We start from the raw sequence: 17,641 nt of genomic DNA, 5'->3' as shown, positions 1-17,641 counted from the left end.
GAATGTAACTTTCTGAAAAATTATTGAGAACGTTCTATGCACCAATCAATTAAATACATATATTACAAATGTTCAGCTTTATACTTCTGCTAGACATATCAACATGTTAATGATAGCTAGAGGGCCACATATGCTCTCAACCAGGATTTACGTATGATTTCGCTATAGTTGCCACACGTTACGTAATAGGCCTACCACAGCTTAACAATTATCCATTTAAATTCACAATGACACTTATCTAATGCAACACTAGCCTATATCTTTACTCAGAAAGTTTGTTGCCCAAGAAAGAAAAAAGAACCACAATGATTCAAACTCTTTTGCGAGGTGCAACCTGTTCTCCACAGTAAGTTCATTAGTTCACTGTACTCTGAAGGATGCCTGACAGACTACGGCCGAAATGCGAACTATAAACTTGCCAAAATCAGACAAAACTGATCACATGATAAAGTGATCACTGTGACAGCATGTAGGAATACACGCGTGAAAGTAAAGATATTCTGGTTAACGTTGATCTTCATAGTGTAAATTAAAGACAATGTGCCCTGTTTGAACGAAAAATTGCTGTTTTTGACAGAGAGTGCATTTTGGCGGGTTATTACCAAGCAACCATCTCTTTCATAGCCATATAACTTTTATGGGTGTTTGGACCAAGTTTTATACTTTTGATTTGGAAATTTACATAACTGTTCTGGGATTTTGAAGTTTGAACTTCCTTTATCGTACCTCTCTTGAGCCGATTCCCGCCTTACCGTACCAGGTCCTGTGGAAATTTTTGTCTTCAGCTAATAGGCCTACTGGTGAGGTAGACAAAATTTTAATTTCTAAAGCCGAAAAATAAGCTTTTAAATCGTATTTCAGTTTCTGAAGTCATCAATGGCTTTGTTGAATCGACCGCTAAGTTACTATCCTAGCCGAACAAGAGAGGGTCCAGGGGCCATGCACCCAGGTCCCTGAAGCCCTGGTCTTTGAGATGTCATGAAACCCGTTGTAGGCAATTTCTGGCGACTGAAACAATGAAAGGAAGCCGGGCAAAATTACATATTAGTCCCTTTTTGTTATTATTTATTTATTTAATTGTTGATTGGTTTATTTGTTAATATATTTAATTATTTATTTGATTGTTGTTTTATGCCGTTCTTTTATGCCGCCGTGTTATCTCGTAGTCCGCTGGATGACCTTATCTACTGAGCGTTCACCAAAGCAATGACAATGCGGCCAAAAGTGGAGATCTCGTTATGAGGAGGATATGTATATAGATATAGCCATTCTAAAAGTGACAAGCTATGTATCTCGACTGGACCTCCGGAACATGACGTTCTTGTCACATTGGCAATGTACTCTTGTCACTATAGTATATATGTATGGTGTGCTTTTTAAGACATAGATAGCAAAAGTTGCTCTTTACTTTATCGTCTAAAGTAACAAAGGCCATATTGCTGTCTTAATTATGCAGCTATTGGAGGAAGACCATATCGGCTGCATGGATTAGGGCCTACTGGTATATGCATATATACAAATTTCCAATAATCCAATGAGAAAACTTTAGGGCCTGTGAATATGTAGCAGTTGACTATTTATCTATGTAATATTCCTGCATACAAAGAGAATGGTGAAAAGTCCGTCAAACATTGTATACAAATCAAACTATATAAATGTGGGAATGTGCATTATGGCGCGGATATAGATAAATTGTAGTAGCGTGTATGGGAATATCAAGGGGGGATCACTCGCTGAGCCAAACTCAACGAAGCCCTTTGGAGGCTCAGGCCGATCGTTTTTTTGCATATTGCATTATTAATTAAAACTGGTTTACTGGTGTTATAACACAATACAAGTAGATTATGACTAATAAAACATCTTTGAGAACATTCAAAGAATTTCCCAATATGTTGATATGTCAATCAAAAATGAATACATACATAGGAACCTTTGCAAGGTCAGAAGGTTAAAGCGTCACTATCAGGGCCTTGACCGAAGGGGTTCGATCACAGTTTCAGCATGTAGCTGTATGAATCGCACGGTAACTGACGCGCGAATTCTGTTCAAATCAATCTTTATTGCACGACTCAATAGTATACAAAGTAGGGCAAGTAGATCATGTATTTGCGACAGAAAGATATATAAAATGAAAAAGAGGAAAGAGTAAGTTCGTTATATTTGGGAATAACTGTTTCCGTCTTGAGAAAGAAAACTTTACTGTCAATATGAGGTCGCGTCAGCGTATAGATAAACTAACCAATTTACCTGTGTATCTACCCATACACCTTAGACATCCGTGCGTGCGAGGTGTTAATCCGATTTCCTTTTTCAGTGTATCTTCTTACAAACGCAAGAGATCGAAACTAAGTACTTGCTATTTCACATACATGATATATTAATTACAAGTTTACATGGTAAAGAGCGAGCTGTAGAGCAACTCAATCAAGACTGCACTGAAAAACTGCCCATTCGTTTATTACCAGACGCCTATAAATGATGCATTCATAAACATCAAGCCTGAATTACGACAGCAAGTTGATGGTGCATGCATCCTTCCAAGTTTGAACAGCGTATAGTCTGTATTTCTTGTTAGAAGGTGAAATGGGAAGGTTTGTGTGTCTGATACTTGATTGACATACAGGAGGGCGAGTTCATTTATGAGACAAAAGAAATGGCCGAACTGGCGGTATAAGTGGCCGATGGAACAAAAAGCCAAATGGTTAGTTGCCACAAATGACGGCCTATTAGCAGTATCGTGTAGGTGTATAAATTAATTACTCTTTATATATACCCGGGTTGATTACCCACATACTTTTCAAATTGGGTTGTGCAAATGCAACGACCAGATGTATAGTGCAATGTACAGGTATTACACTGTGAGACTTGACTACACTTTGGGCTTATTTGTGCACAAACTGGTTGATCGATGGGGTGATTAATTCCTTGACAGAATGATTGGAATTTTCATGTTTTCTTAATTCCCATGTACATTTAAGTAAATTTAAGCATGCAGGTGATTGCCTTTGTATCTGAAGGCTTGTGGATAGTTTGTATATTTCCAATTTTCTTATAATCCTATAATTCGATGTGTTTAATGGTGAAATATACAGTTTTGGTGTATACTTCAAAATCCAAACACTAACATAAATTGTTCTGCTGTATTCTATAAGATATATCTTTAAACATCCTTTCAGATAATATCCTCTTGTCGATTGACCAAATATTAAATAAGTAAATGTGTCAATTTTTATACGTTGCCCCTTGGGAAGACATGATATCGCTCGGACACGAGTTCACAAAACCGGCTTGTATAGTCGTAGGGTTCGACTTCGGTTCGTCCGTCTAGCAGTAATTTTTCATGATTGCGCTGTCTCCTGTACGCATCTAAAGCCACGCTTACAAACTTATTTCACATATATCAGCATTGGGAAGAACCCTATTCATTTTTCGAGATCTAGGCCGATCATTCCAAGGTCATTTGGGGTGATGTTGTAAATTTATGTTTTTTCGAAAGGCTTGTAAAGAAGGCATGTCTTTATGAAGTTTTCTTCATGAATCTAGTACTACATACGTTTATGTCCATCAATACATGTGGAAGGACCACATTGTTTTTCATGGATATTGATTTATTTTTGTGTTAAGGTCGTTGTGTCTGTTGGCCAATTGTTTTCAGGTCATTGTGGGTTATATGGGTTATATTTAATGGGGAAATTTCTTGAAACCTTTAAAAAATCTTCTTCAAACCAGCACCACATATATACATCATATAGAATAACCCTATTGTTTTTCATTGATTCCGATGTATTTGTTCAATGTCGTTGAGTATGTGTCTCCTTTACCTTGTCAACACCCAAGATGTCTTCGAAGGCTTGTTTGACCAGGTTTACTAAGCTTACTTAGCCGTTGGAAAGAACCCTCTTCATTTCCGGTAACCTTGGCCAATTTTTTCACGGTGATTTGGGTGATTTTAGTTATGTTTTTTTTAGACATGCTTGTAAACTTCATACGTCTTGAAATCGGCCAGCAATTTAAACCAAATTTGTAACACGCGTGCACCCGTATAGTCATGTAGAAGAACATTTGATTTACATTGACACTTGACCTTTGCACGGTATTTTTAACGAATTTATTTCATTGTCGCTTTATGCAACGTTGGCCCACTTAAAAATGTTTCACCATTACGATCGATGGTGTTTTAGGTTATGGCTGGAGATACCGGGAAGACTCGGGACTGAGAAACCACTGTACTTCAATAGATACGCCCAGCACAAAAAGACAGGGTTTGGCTAACAAACTGATGAATTCGAACAAGATATACCTCTTGTTGATGGTCAGTTAGTTGGTTAGAATCTACGAGCAAACCAATGAGCTGTTTCCGTATGTTATGTCCCTGTTCCTTGTTCCTCAGTGATCAAGGCTTATGGTGCCAAAATTTGGCTTGAACTCAGGCAGGACTGGCTATCAAAGGGTCATTCCAGGTCCTATTCCTCATATGCATACATTTGTTATTACAGAAACAAGCCTCCAGAGTTCAAAGTGAGTTTAATCTTCGATTTATTACAATCAAATATTCAATAACCTATAAGGCTATGAACACGTGGAGTTATATATGTATAATTATTATATAATTTTCATGATCAGATTACACACAGGTAGCCCTTTTGTTGGTTTAACCTTATACAGGTCTAATCATCACTAATCCTTTCACATATATGACTACATAACTGACTATTCCTTATAGCGTCAAATGATTAATGCCCTTATTATAATCCGATACCCAGTAAAGCAAATTTACCAGGAGCAGAAGTGGTAAGCAAAGCATTCCCGGTGGGAGGAGCCCTACCCTGGGGAGCACAATCTCACGCGGAGCGCGGCAAGGGCTCAAAACAAAGGGGAATTGTCTTGGGAGGACTCGGTTACTTTCTCACGTTCCAGCTTTCGTGAAGTAGGTGACCTAAGATGTTATTCTATTCAATTACGCCCCGTGTTAATCTATTGAGGGCTTTGTTGTGCTAGGTTTGTTCTGTTCCCCCTCACCCCTCGGGGTTACGGTTCTGGATCTCACACCCCTACGGCACGTAAACGTCAGGTGATACGGTAGGCACTTATCACTGGGAGATAGTCTTTTCATGGGTCCTGTCGAAAAAATAACCTACTAGGCAATTATCCGACGGGTTAGCACGTCAGCTGCAGGGTTATTGCTGTGACACTTGATACGTACTGTGTTAGCAGATCAGTACAAGAGGCATGGTTTTGCGGCTGATAAAATTTGAAATCGAAGGAAACTATTAAAATATGTTATCTTGTTGGCAGTCTTCACTTCTATTCAAGCTATTTGCCTGTATAGGCCGATATTTATGTTATGTGTATATGCAGTTATTTGCCCAGATATAACGTAATCCATGCAGCCCACGTACAGAGCCCGGTGTAAAAGATTATTAGTACATCTGCCTATATGGAGTACGATCCGATTTCTGTTTCCGTTTGCATTTATTAATGGTTGACATGAATAAACACGCTCGTCATTAAGAATTAACCACACCACGTGGTGTTGAGATTAACTGAGGAAAAGCAGAAAGCCTATATGAAAGTGCCTCATTATCCAGTTCTTTTATCTGTAACGTACACATATATGCATTTAGTCAACATGACGGGGATTGTCGTTGGAGGATTCCGGAATACATGTACTTTCCGATGATGATGGGTCGAAGAGCTCCTTCACGGCTTTCTTTGTCTGCAGCCTGAGGTGTCATGTATAGGTACCTCGCAAAAGATGATGGAATATTCGAGGCACTATATAGCCCTACATGTATAGTCACTAAGGCTCTGGTATAATCAGATCCATTTGAAAAATAAATGGTTCCTTTGTGCCTATACTTAAGGGTGTATTTACTGAGTAAGTAACAACAAATACATTGGCTAATAGATTCGCTGAATGAATGACAGGTTATTTGACATCAGTCATAACAAAATGATGTTTCTCGACACTAGGTCGATGAGGTAAAGACTCACTACAAGCCATGCCATATAATAACACTATTTGAGGTTTTAAGAAAGAAAACTCAGGGACATCTCTCTGCTTGTTGCAACATTAACAGATATAGACCACGCCTTCTTTCCTGAAGGAGTGTGAGCCAATTATACCAACATGGGGTTCCTGGAATCTAATCGACACCTTTGAAAAAAATAAGTCAAAAAATATTTGTTTACATATGTAAAGCACAAAAAAAATTTTTTTTTGTAGAATGGATGTGCTGTTCCATATAACACTTGAAGCCCAAAAAAGCCTAAAACAGGTTTTATCAACGTTCTTTATGCAATATAGTTTGTACCATCATGTGTGGCGGCTGAACGAGAATCTTGCTTGACCGCCCACGTGTTGGGGGCTGCCTAGGGAGCCTCACTTCGCTAGCCACACGACGCACATGTTGTCAATGCTCTGGGCACAGCAGAGCAGTCAACGAACGGGCCAACAGAATCGAAACAGTGGAAGGCCACAACTGCCACCAACTTTCTAGGTGCACCATCCGAGATTATCCCAATTATGAATTGTCACGAGGCAGAACGAGATATGACATCCATAGGAATAAGATTTTGATGAAGACACAAGGTGGATTAAGAAAACTATGCTTGTAAATAAGGATGTAAAGTTGGATCTGTTAAGACAAAGTGTGAGGGCCGGAACGGAGAGAGAGCCGTCTTAGGCCGTCCCGGCTTGAAGCTGAGGGACCATGCCATGCCAAGTCGCTACAACCCTTGTACTACTCAGTGTATGTAATCTGGCAAACTGGATTACCTCTGCCCAAGCAAACGCGGGTAAGTACAAATAAACTGTCTCTCTGTCATGAAATAAAACAGTTTCCTTTCCCATGAAGCGCTTGGCCCATACTCGTAATGTCTAACATCAAGGATGTTGGTTTTTTTTGTCTTTCTTTTCAGATCTATACCCCGTTTTAATTGTGCTGCCGCTGTGAAAAAGAATCGAGACATTGTGTTTGTATTTCACCTGTGTATTACTTAATAGTAGCTGAGGCGTTTAATGTGGGTTTTTTGCCTTGGGTAGTGTGCCGTGAAGTCGTGATAGTACTTGGAAAGACGGTAGGTTACGGCCCGCGGGACAGACTTTTACGGACCTTAAACACGCGGACCTTGAAATCTGCCCGCATAAAGACGCTGGCATTCCCCGAGTCGTTACAAATCCAAGCTATGCTCTGCTCACACAAACACCGACTTCAAATCGGTCGGCAGATAATTTGCAGATCGTTTCTAGATGCCCTTGTGAAATGTCTCATGAGCAAGCGGAATGTTCCAAGAGAAAAGCCTGCCTGTTTACCTGAAGACATGTTTAAGTCTCAAGAGCTCGACCATGGCCTTTATGATTGCAGCATTTCGTGATGACAGCCCCTTCACTTGTATGCACAGTCACTGTGATGCAAGTGTTTCATTTTACAAAAAGTAGCCGTTAAAATGGTTTATCTGTAACAGTTGTAACACTTTCCCTGTTCGTTAAACAAACACCTTTGTAACCTCATCCAACCCCAGCACCAACCTGTTAATAAGTTTAACTTTTTACGCAAATGCATGCAAATACCTGACTGGCACATTGTTTTTTGGGGGGTTCTGTTTTTTTGTTTGACCTGTTTATTTTTATGAAATTAATTACCCTCCCCAGACACGTACACTTGATGCCCCCAGTAATGCATGGCAGCCTTTTTACTGTAATGTAACAGTTAAATACTGCTTAATTCTAAGCATTCCTATATATGTGGCTGATTTTTTTTATGATAGCAGAACTAGTACATTATAGTTGTGATTCACTGACATATGCATGGATAGAAGTGGAGAATATGCGTCCGAATGGTGATGATATATTTATCTCTAGTGCAAACTTTAATTTTATGATTTTATGGTTGCATTCAAGAATTATGACATCATGACCGTGTTCTTCTGATTCAGACTAGTATAGTAAAGGGCAGATTCTTGGAACCTTGAACCAGCTTCAAAATATCTTCAGAAATAAAAGGCATGGGGACTCAAAAAGATGTGCTAACAGCACTATGTCTACTTGTACCATCATCATAGTCACAGATGTGACATGAAAGATTTAAGTATTTATTTGATGTAGGGTAGTATAGTGTAGTATAGTTTAACTGTTTTAGGATTCTTTAAAGACATTATGGTGGTTTGGTTAGTGGGATGATGGTGGGTTAGGGGTGTGTTGCATTTTGGGACTGGGTATGGATGACCTACACAGATAGGAGGCTCATGAGAGGATTTTCCTGCTAATCTTCACAGTTGATGGTATCAGCAGAATGAACTTCCTACTTTTTAAGAGACAAACGCACTAGGAAAGTACACTTAATTAAGATACTGTTTTGTCAGCTGTCTCTTAGTTTGAGTCAGTATTGAGAGTGTTAAGAAGGTTTGTGTCTCAGATCTCCTATCAACTTCAGGTTATGGGAACATGAGTAGCGGATGCTCCTTCAACTCTGGGGTCATCAGAAACACCCTAATTCTGGTGTCATCAGAAACACTGTAACTGTGAATCATCAGAAACACCCTAATTCTGGTGTCATCAGAAACACCCTAATTCTGGTGTCATCAGAAACACTGTAACTGTGAGTCATCAGAAACACCCTAATTCTGGTGTCATCAGAAACACTGTAACTGTGAGTCATCAGAAACACCATAACTGGGGGTCATCAGAAATACCCTAACTCTGGTGTCATCAGAAACACCCTAATTCTTGTGTCATCAGAAACACTGTAACTGTGAATCATCAGAAACACCCTAATTCTGGTGTCATCAGAAACACCCTAATTCTGGTGTCATCAGAAACACTGTAACTGTGAGTCATCAGAAACACCCTAATTCTGGTGTCATCAGAAACACCCTAATTCTGGTGTCATCAGAAACACTGTAACTGTGAGTCATCAGAAACACCATAACTGGGGGTCATCAGAAATACCCTAACTCTGGTGTCATCAGAAACACCCTAATTCTGGTGTCATCAGAAACACTGTAACTGTGAATCATCAGAAACACCCTAATTCTGGTGTCATAAGAAACACCCTAATTCTGGTGTCATCAGAAACACTGTAACTGTGAGTCATCAGAAACACCCTAATTCTGGTGTCATCAGAAACACTGTAACTGTGAATCATCAGAAACACCCTAATTCTGGTGTCATCAGAAACACTGTAACTGTGGGTCATCAGAAACACCATAACTGGGGGTCATCAGAAATACCCTAACTCTGGTGTCATCAGAAACACCCTTACTCTTGTGTCTTCAGAAACAGTCTACATTCCAGCAATTAATTTCAAACCTTACATCATTCAGGTCTGAGCTGCACTAACAGGGTCTCATTTAGTAATATAAATGTATATGTAAGACAGAGTTGCAATGAAGGTCTCAGTGAACAGTAACATTCTCTAAAGCATCTTCATACCAAAAAGTGATATTAAACATGAATTTTTGAAAAAATTTGATAAATTTTTGTAGCTCGGACAGATCTTGGCAGTGAATGTTGAGGCAAAATCAGTGTTGTTATGTAGTTTGTAAACTTTATGTTTATATATGCACCATCCAATTGATTTTAAAAAAGTAGGTCAAATAGTTTTTGAGACATTTTATATCACAATGAGCAAGAGATATATGCACGCGCACATTTGTGACAAAAATGTAATGCATCATTTCTTCATGAAAAAGGAGTATCTGTGAACAGTTCTGCATTCATACCTGCTAGTAACCTATAAATACAGGAGAGGAGAAATCTCGTACATTTCATTGCTTCTAGTATGTGTAATCCAATTGAATTACTTTGTGTTACTCTTTCCCTCTTAATTCAACCCCTATTTTTTCAAGTTGTGTGGGTTTTGTGCAAGACCACAAGTGAAGTCAACCCTTTGATGTGGCTTCTATAGCTGAATGTGGTTTAACACAAATACTTACCTGTATGGCAGTGAAAGGCTTCTGACACATGGGTTGTATGCTACACTAAGCACATAACAGCCCAGTGAATGGCAGCAGGATTAGGCATAATATATTTGTTGTTTTTTTTTTAAAGAGGCTTAAATTTAAGTTTCAACCCACGCAGAAGAGCTACATGTAGGTGATATGGCGGTCATGATTTAAGTTGTGTTGTCAGTAGTAAGTGTAAGTTTGAGGAGAAGAGTAGAGGTGTTTGACTTGATGAATGGCCAGATACACTTAGATGATGGGCAACTTACGACAGTTGAACCGGTCCGCCTAGTTGAGGGATGGTCAACAAGCTTGCATGGCACAAACATACAAATCATCTCCATCAAACAAACATCTCTTTATATTTATGAGTGTAGTATGCACAGCGAATATAGACAGTGTAGCACATGTAGAATTTCATTCATACACAGACTGTGTACTGAGCTATTCAGTTTTCAGATGTTGCATGATACATGTAGCTATTCCCATCATTATTCTAATTACAATGTTTTCAATACTCACCAGTCACTCTCCCAATGTCTCCCAACTATTCTATCTCCAAGTGTCTCATACTTTCCACGGCCCAAAGTTTTATGCATGCATAATGCTGGTCACCATCGTATAAGTGAAGTATTCTTAATACTAAAGCTCTTTATTCAGTGAAATTTATGCATAAAATTATTACAAAAAAGACGATAAAATATTTTTCCCACTTAAGATGAAAGCTTTATAAAACTGTGCGATGTTTTATGTGCACTCCATAGTTCTCACAGAGTGTGTTAAAATTTTGATTCCAGAGGTGACGGAAAAAGTTAAAGAATTAGGGTATTTGTCTTAGCCATGCTGTTCACCTTTGAAATGTCTGGACATGTATTACACAATTTATTGGCATCCAGCATCCCATCCAATTTGATGTCCAAATGTGGTCTGTTAACTGACTGGTCTGAATGTCAAGTGAGCACCACTTTCATTGTGAGCGTCCAAGATGTCCCAGCCCGTGGAGATGAGCAGCTTCCAAAGGCCCGATCTCTTAGCACACTGTTACATGGAGTTACACTTGCAATTGAGCTATGTAGGAAATGCCCCATGTTTATTTCTGAGAGGATTTCAGCTAAAGCTTGTCCTTACCTTGGTGGCCGATCAGCCAAACATCAGGCGTTGACATGTCCTTCTGTTGACTCAGGCTTTCTGGGGCCACATCTATTGAATTTCCCCACTATTTGTATGAAGTGTTTAACATAGCATTCTTAGCTGCCCAAGAGCAGGTAATCTCATTTCTTTGCTCTCATTTGCATACTAATTGAATTGAAGATGCTGCTTTTTCTCCTTTTTTTTCTTGTTGTTTCTCATTTGGAAAACAGTTAAAATGCATTGTTCAAGAAAAGCTAGCACATTTACAGTCTGGTGATAGGGAGCCTACTGTATGTGGCAGTATGGGGATTTTTTAATTTAACAAACAAAATCTTCTTTCTTAAAGTATTTAATCACATTCACCTAACTTTTCTCAGGAAAATTGTGAAGAACTGGCATGTGGCTAACATGCGGGTTGGATCTAGAGGGTTTGTCTGTAAAACCAGGCTTGTGTCATAAGCTGATCTGCACTGTTATCGTGCCAATCTAAACAGTTTACTTGGCCAGGCTTGAGGTTGTTCATGCTACCTGTGCAATCCAGCGTTGAGGTGCATGTTAGACTTGGGTGTTTGGGGCGAGAATCACCTGTTGTTGTCACTGTTGTTGTTTATAACACCTCCCCCACACTTCATTCATGCTGCAGGCTGAGCAAACAACATTTTTTTTCCTTCAAAGAGTGGAAAAGAACAGAAATGGAGAGGTTATGCAAGCATGTTTTCACCACAGTGTTGGAGTGGTGAGGAACTTTGGAGCCTCTGTTTTTGAGATTTCAGTACGTTCCTTGAGGCAAAGGGTTTTGGAATTTAAGTTGAACAGATTGCTCAGAGAAATGTGGTTAATAGTTTTTCTTCCAGTGCTGTAATTCCATGTTTTTTAGTTAATTACATGTCTGATACCATTTTGTTTTTCAACAATTTTTAAATAGCATATACCATTTATTAGAGCTGATAGTAGCCAACACTCAAAGCTGCTGCTATCATTAATATGTACTGCAAGAAAACTGAATGCTGCTCTTGTTGGTGAGAGAACACTCAGTTACAGTTTGAATTACAAGTTTTTAAGCCACAAATGTACACAAAAGTTTGCATGAATTGCAAAAATGTTCCATATTGTGCTTTTCTTCTGGGAGAAACATTGATGATTCTCTAGTATCTCAACCAGTTTACATGTAGGTTAACTACGTTTGAAGTTTGTAAGTTTTCATCCTCACAATCAGTGTGAGTTAAGGTTCACGTGTGACCTAGTCCACTCTCTAGGTTAACTTATTACCCAGATCCATTTGTACAGGTACTTTAAGGCTGATGGATTATTCAGGTCTTAGATAGATACTGTTGAGGAATTTGTGAAGTTCCAATGCTCTTACATGAAAGCCTTTAATGGTGTTCCTGTGTCTAGGCGTTAAAGCACTTTGTTATCTTATCACATTCCTAGTGGGGTGGGCCCATTTAGCTGATTTTTCTTCAGACTCACACCTCTCTGTAATGAAGATGCTGGTGGAATGTGGACCATGTGACTAACATTGACCCTTAGTGACCCCATTATACCCTGTGTTGACAACGGACAAGGTAGGACCTTGGAGGGTTATGAGTGTTTTACCTGTGCTCAGGCATCAGACTTCTACCTTGTGTGGTCCAGTATATACATTTACTGGCTAACTCTATGTCATGATCTTCATTTGCTTAGGGATCTTGGAAATAGATATTCACTACACAAACATGCATACAGGAACAATAAAATTGTGAAAAGTTAAATTATAGGTCTCATTATGGCAAATGAGAAAACTGTCCATATATCTTTGCATGTGATGAGGCTTTGAGTAAAATAAAGCCCTCTTGCACTGAACATTGTACTCTGTAAGTTGGTTAATTTGAGGCTTAAGATGCCTGCGAGATTAAGTACCATTCAGAGCCTGGTTTTTGCTTGGGTTTGGTTGTGATAAGTTGTAAAGTGAGCATTGCAAGGGAAGGAAGTGGTTGAGAAATGCATTAATAACATCCGCACATTTTACATCGACAAGAATGGAATCAACCATTTGAAATCTTTTCTGTTCATATCCAGATGTAGGCCGACTGAGGCAGTTGATCGGTTAAAAAAAATCACCCTGATTCAGTGAGTTGATGCAATATACAGGTTGAAATTCAGTGAACAATTTCATGTGATCTCAAAAGCATGTGTTCGTGATTTTCTAATTAGTTAAACTTTGAGTGTATTCATCAGAAGTATGTCTGCCACAACATTCACTTCAGATCAGCAAATTCTGGGTGATTTGTCTTAGCATGCTTAGGCTGCTGTCTCATGTGGCTGAGTTTTGTACAAATGTAGGAGCTAACATATCATGTCTTGTCTACTTGAAGATTAATGGCCTACAGTGTATCACAAACTATCAGGTTACTCGAGAGTATGTTATCTATGGGCAGATCTATGTTTGATTGCTGTAACATCATTAATTTATAGGATTAGTCCTGCCTTCATTCTGTAGGGCCTGTCTCCATCCTCTTGGGCTGTCCACATGTGGCTTCACTGTCGTGCCATATGTAGATGTGACAGAGCCTGATCCAGGGCACATCAGCTTGATCCTTCTAAGCAGGCACAGTTCCTGTTTGCTTTGGAGTTGACAGTCACTTTCCTCAGCTCATTATTAACTTTGCTGATCAGATTTCATTGCATTATTCAGACTTTTTCTGACATGGCATTTGGGTCCACCTTAAACATGTATGAGGTAAAGTTGAGCAATGATTTGTGTCTGGTCTTTGTCCTCTGTCAGTTCAGGAAATAAAACACTTGGTTCCACTTCACATTTATTGTCCAAAATGTTTATTAAGAGAGCATAACTCTGGGTCATTCTGATCCACTTGGAGTGGAGTGCTACAGTGTTTGCTTTGTTTACCATATGTAATGTTTCTGAGAATTAAGTTATACTTAGCAGCAAGTTTAACCCAGTTTTTAGGCTGATAGATTCTAGAACACAGATTTAATGAATCAGTTATCTTAGTTGAATTAGGTGAACATATTTATCGTGAAGTTGTCTGGATAGTTACACAAACAAGGTGTGTTGAAATCTTTAACTGACATTACTGAAGTTTAGCTTTAAAATTCTTTATTTAATACCCTATTGTCACCATATGAGTGGAATAAATGTAGGTGAATTTTAAGTTTCTGATCACCATATCTGAACCTCAGAAAGATTTGACAAAAAATTCAAAAACAGTTGAACAGTTGGATATTAGCAAGAAGATTGGTGTTGATGGTTACTTGTATGTTTAGGCCACCAGATAAGAAAGTGCCCAGCTTGTACCCTTGGAGAATGCCCTTCCTGAGAGCTTCTGTGTGGAGATGAACAGAGAGTGTTAGGAAGTGAGCAGAGTGTTTATCTTGCCTGACCATTAGAGGGATTCCCTCATTACTGCCCAAACTGACCCTTCAGTCTTGTAATCCATGTGTCCACTGGGGCTACAGCTTAATGGGTCAGTTTTCTCAGACTGGTCAATTGATAAAAGTTTTAAACAAAGGTCCCTGCAAACCCCAAGAGGAATGGTCATGGCTGACATTGTCAGACAAGTGCCAGAGCTAATGTGAAAGCTGACTTGTTTGCTTATTTTGTTAACAGAAAAAGGAAAATAGACCCAGACATGCCTGGTGACAAAGGTTTTATGTTAACACCATGTGATTAGGGATTAGGCTGCCTGATAATCTACAAGCTATGACCCACTCTGTCGACTTTTGCATCAAAACTGATTGATAACCAGCCACGCAGAGATAAGGGGTACAAAAGAACAATCTTCAGGCTTTTTGTTATTCATTTTGTTGAGGTGTTCATGAATGAGAGTGGTGTGTTTTGTCCTAGAGAACCCCTGTGGTACTTGATTTGGGGAAGAAAGACTTTGTCACTTTATGACTTCTTTATGGGTGAAAAAAATCTTGGCTTCTGATGAAAAAGTCATGAAATTAAATTTGCTGGTGCCAGTGTCAGAATGGGCTAAGATTAGATGGAGTTAGGCCTGACCTGGTATCACAGGCTGACAGATGTCATCTTGATTGTAACATGCTGTCAAGATACATTAATTCTGGTACATTGCTAGTTGAGTGGCAGCTGCGGGCTGATGTGCTATATAGGTGTGAGTTGTCTATAATGGTCTACAAGAACCTGTTCATCACATGAGTAATAGCCAGAATGGCTAATAATGCATGATTTCCAGTGATTGAGTGGCTACCATAAAATAACAGGCACTGTACGATGACAAAAACTTGGTTGTCTGTAAACAATGTAGTATTGTGTGCTTTCTTTTTTTGTGTACATTGAAAATTAATTATGGCAAGGAGAGATGTCAGATTTGGTATTGTTATGAAAACTTACTTGTTCCTCGTAAACCTAATGCGACTTATTTTTTTCTCAGAAGGTCAAAACATCGAACTTTGTCACTGTTATTATTAATTACTCCATGTGCTGGGGGTTGTAGACTGAAGCATTGATGCAATGCAGCTTGTAACATTGTTGTTTGAGATATCCTCATGCCGTCTTTGTACAATTGCCATAAAGGCAGTTAATAACTGGTTGTACAGAAACATTCACTTGGTCAGTTATGATTCATGAAAAACCAGGCCAGATGCAAACGATGTATGCTTATACATGCCAAAGTACAGACCATCCACTAAACATGTAAATGTAGCGTTTGTTACGGTGTGTATAAATAGATGTTAGTGTGACCAGGGTATAGGCAATGCAGATGTAAGATATAATTGGTTCATGCGTATGCATAATAATATTCATTCATACGTGGCATATATGGATTAGTATGTGCTTATTGAAAATGAGACAGAAAGAAAACAATGAATAAGCAGTGTCGTGTCATTTCCTCATAATGCATTGTCAAAGCCATATTCTGCAGATTGGTGGGAACTTTTGTTGGTGGAGGGAGGGGGGGAGAAACTGGTGGTGGTGGGGGAACATTGTTCTGACCTGTGTGGAGTGTGAGTGGGTACCTAATCTGATTAGAGGAGGGTTTGTGATGGAAGAGAAGAGGTGTGGGACTGCATCTCTTTGCACCATGGTGGGACATGGTAGTTCTCACGCAGACCATTGTCAGTCTTACTACAGGCTCATATGTCTCTGGATGAGCTTGCCTTTTTTGGGGTGTCCCTGCACACAGCCCTAGTTACCCAGTGCACCCAGTTACTAACAAATCTCACCCAAATATGGACAGCTGGCACATTCAAATTTTATATCTTTTTTCCCTGTTAAGTTCCATACAAATATTTACAGCTTTGTGGTTATCTTCTGGGATGAACTGAGTTAATAAAGCTCTTTTGGGACTCCCCGGCGGCTGCGAAATTAGCCATTTATGAACTGCGATCTGGTTTAATTAGTCCAAACACCCCCACATCTCATCACTGAAGGCTGAGCTGTCACACATTATTCCTCATTGTTAATTCCCATGAAAGCTGTCAAGTTGTGAACCAATTTGAGAGATTCAACATGTTATTATTACTATCCTGTCTGCTGGCTACAACCATTTTCAGCTGTGACTAAGTAGTTGTGTAGACAGGTCTGTTGTTTTGCCCATCAGTATTTTTGGTATTCTATCCTTTAACCCACGCCTCCTTTGTTTTAACACGGGCCATTCGCTTAACGAGGAACCTGAGTGCAAGACGACATGGCAGGGATATCAAGGATATCACCATATGTGTATTATATATCATATATATCGTGCATAATTATTTGCGTAAGACACTACAGAGGGGATATTACACTAAATTGACTATGGGAAATAGTATCAGAATGTGTTTATTAAATTACACACTACACATACACTATTGTTAGAAAACTTTATATTATCCCTAGCCCATTATGGCAGTGGAACCATCTAAGTGATGATGCTACCTGTATATTGTATTAGGTTAACCTTTTCTGTGATTTGCAACACTTTTAACTAGCATGATATGCTTCCAGCATGAATTTTGGGAAACCTCGAAATATTAAATATTTGGACCAAGGATCTTCATAAGTATGCAGTGTATCAAATTTATGGAATAGCTTCAGTGTGCAATGAACTGGGAATGTGTAACAATTAAAGCGAAATCAAGGAGAAAGAAATATTGTGGTTCAGTGCTGATCTAAGTGCTGGTTTAATCGAAGCTGAATAATGATGGATTAGGTGTCGAGGGATGAATGATTTGGGACATAAGGATTAAGTGTTGATGACCGGCTATTGTCCAGAGAATTTTGCCAACTGACCATGACATTACTGACTGAGCCGAAACAATTGTGCCAGGTGGTCAGTAGAGGAAACAATGCCTGGTGTGGCCTTAGAGGAAGTGATCATCAGCCGTAGCCACACCCTCAACTGACCAGTCTGATTAACAATATTCCCAGTATGGTGAAGAAGTTAAAGTTCAAGGACTCTTAAGCCATGTGCAAATTGCTCTAAAATCAACTTTGTCCCAGCGTGTTATGCATAATATCATCATAAAGACTGACCCATTTCTAGAGAGGTATTGTGCCCAAAGGGAAGAGGCAGATGTTTACAGAACAAAGGGAACATATTGCTCTAGATTTTGAAGTCCTTAT

The 17,641-nt window shown here is 39.1% G+C and overlaps 1 protein-coding gene across 1 annotated transcript in view; it reads left to right on the top strand.

The window, feature by feature from the left end:
• Positions 1-6,469: 6,469 nt before the first annotated feature.
• LOC135480368 (protein eva-1 homolog C-like) overlaps positions 6,470-17,641 on the top strand; it is a 44,380-nt gene continuing 33,208 nt past the window's right edge. Inside the window, exon 1 of the mRNA XM_064760201.1 lies at positions 6,470-6,798. Coding sequence (XP_064616271.1) covers positions 6,714-6,798 — 85 coding nt within the window. The 5' untranslated portion in view covers positions 6,470-6,713. The remainder of the gene's footprint in view (positions 6,799-17,641) is intronic.

Source organism: Liolophura sinensis, chromosome 1 (assembly GCF_032854445.1).
Source record: "Liolophura sinensis isolate JHLJ2023 chromosome 1, CUHK_Ljap_v2, whole genome shotgun sequence".
Classification (NCBI taxonomy): Eukaryota; Metazoa; Mollusca; class Polyplacophora; order Chitonida; family Chitonidae; genus Liolophura; species Liolophura sinensis.
The sequence above is the reverse complement of the archived record's forward strand: the minus strand, read 5'-3'. Positions and strand labels throughout refer to the sequence as shown.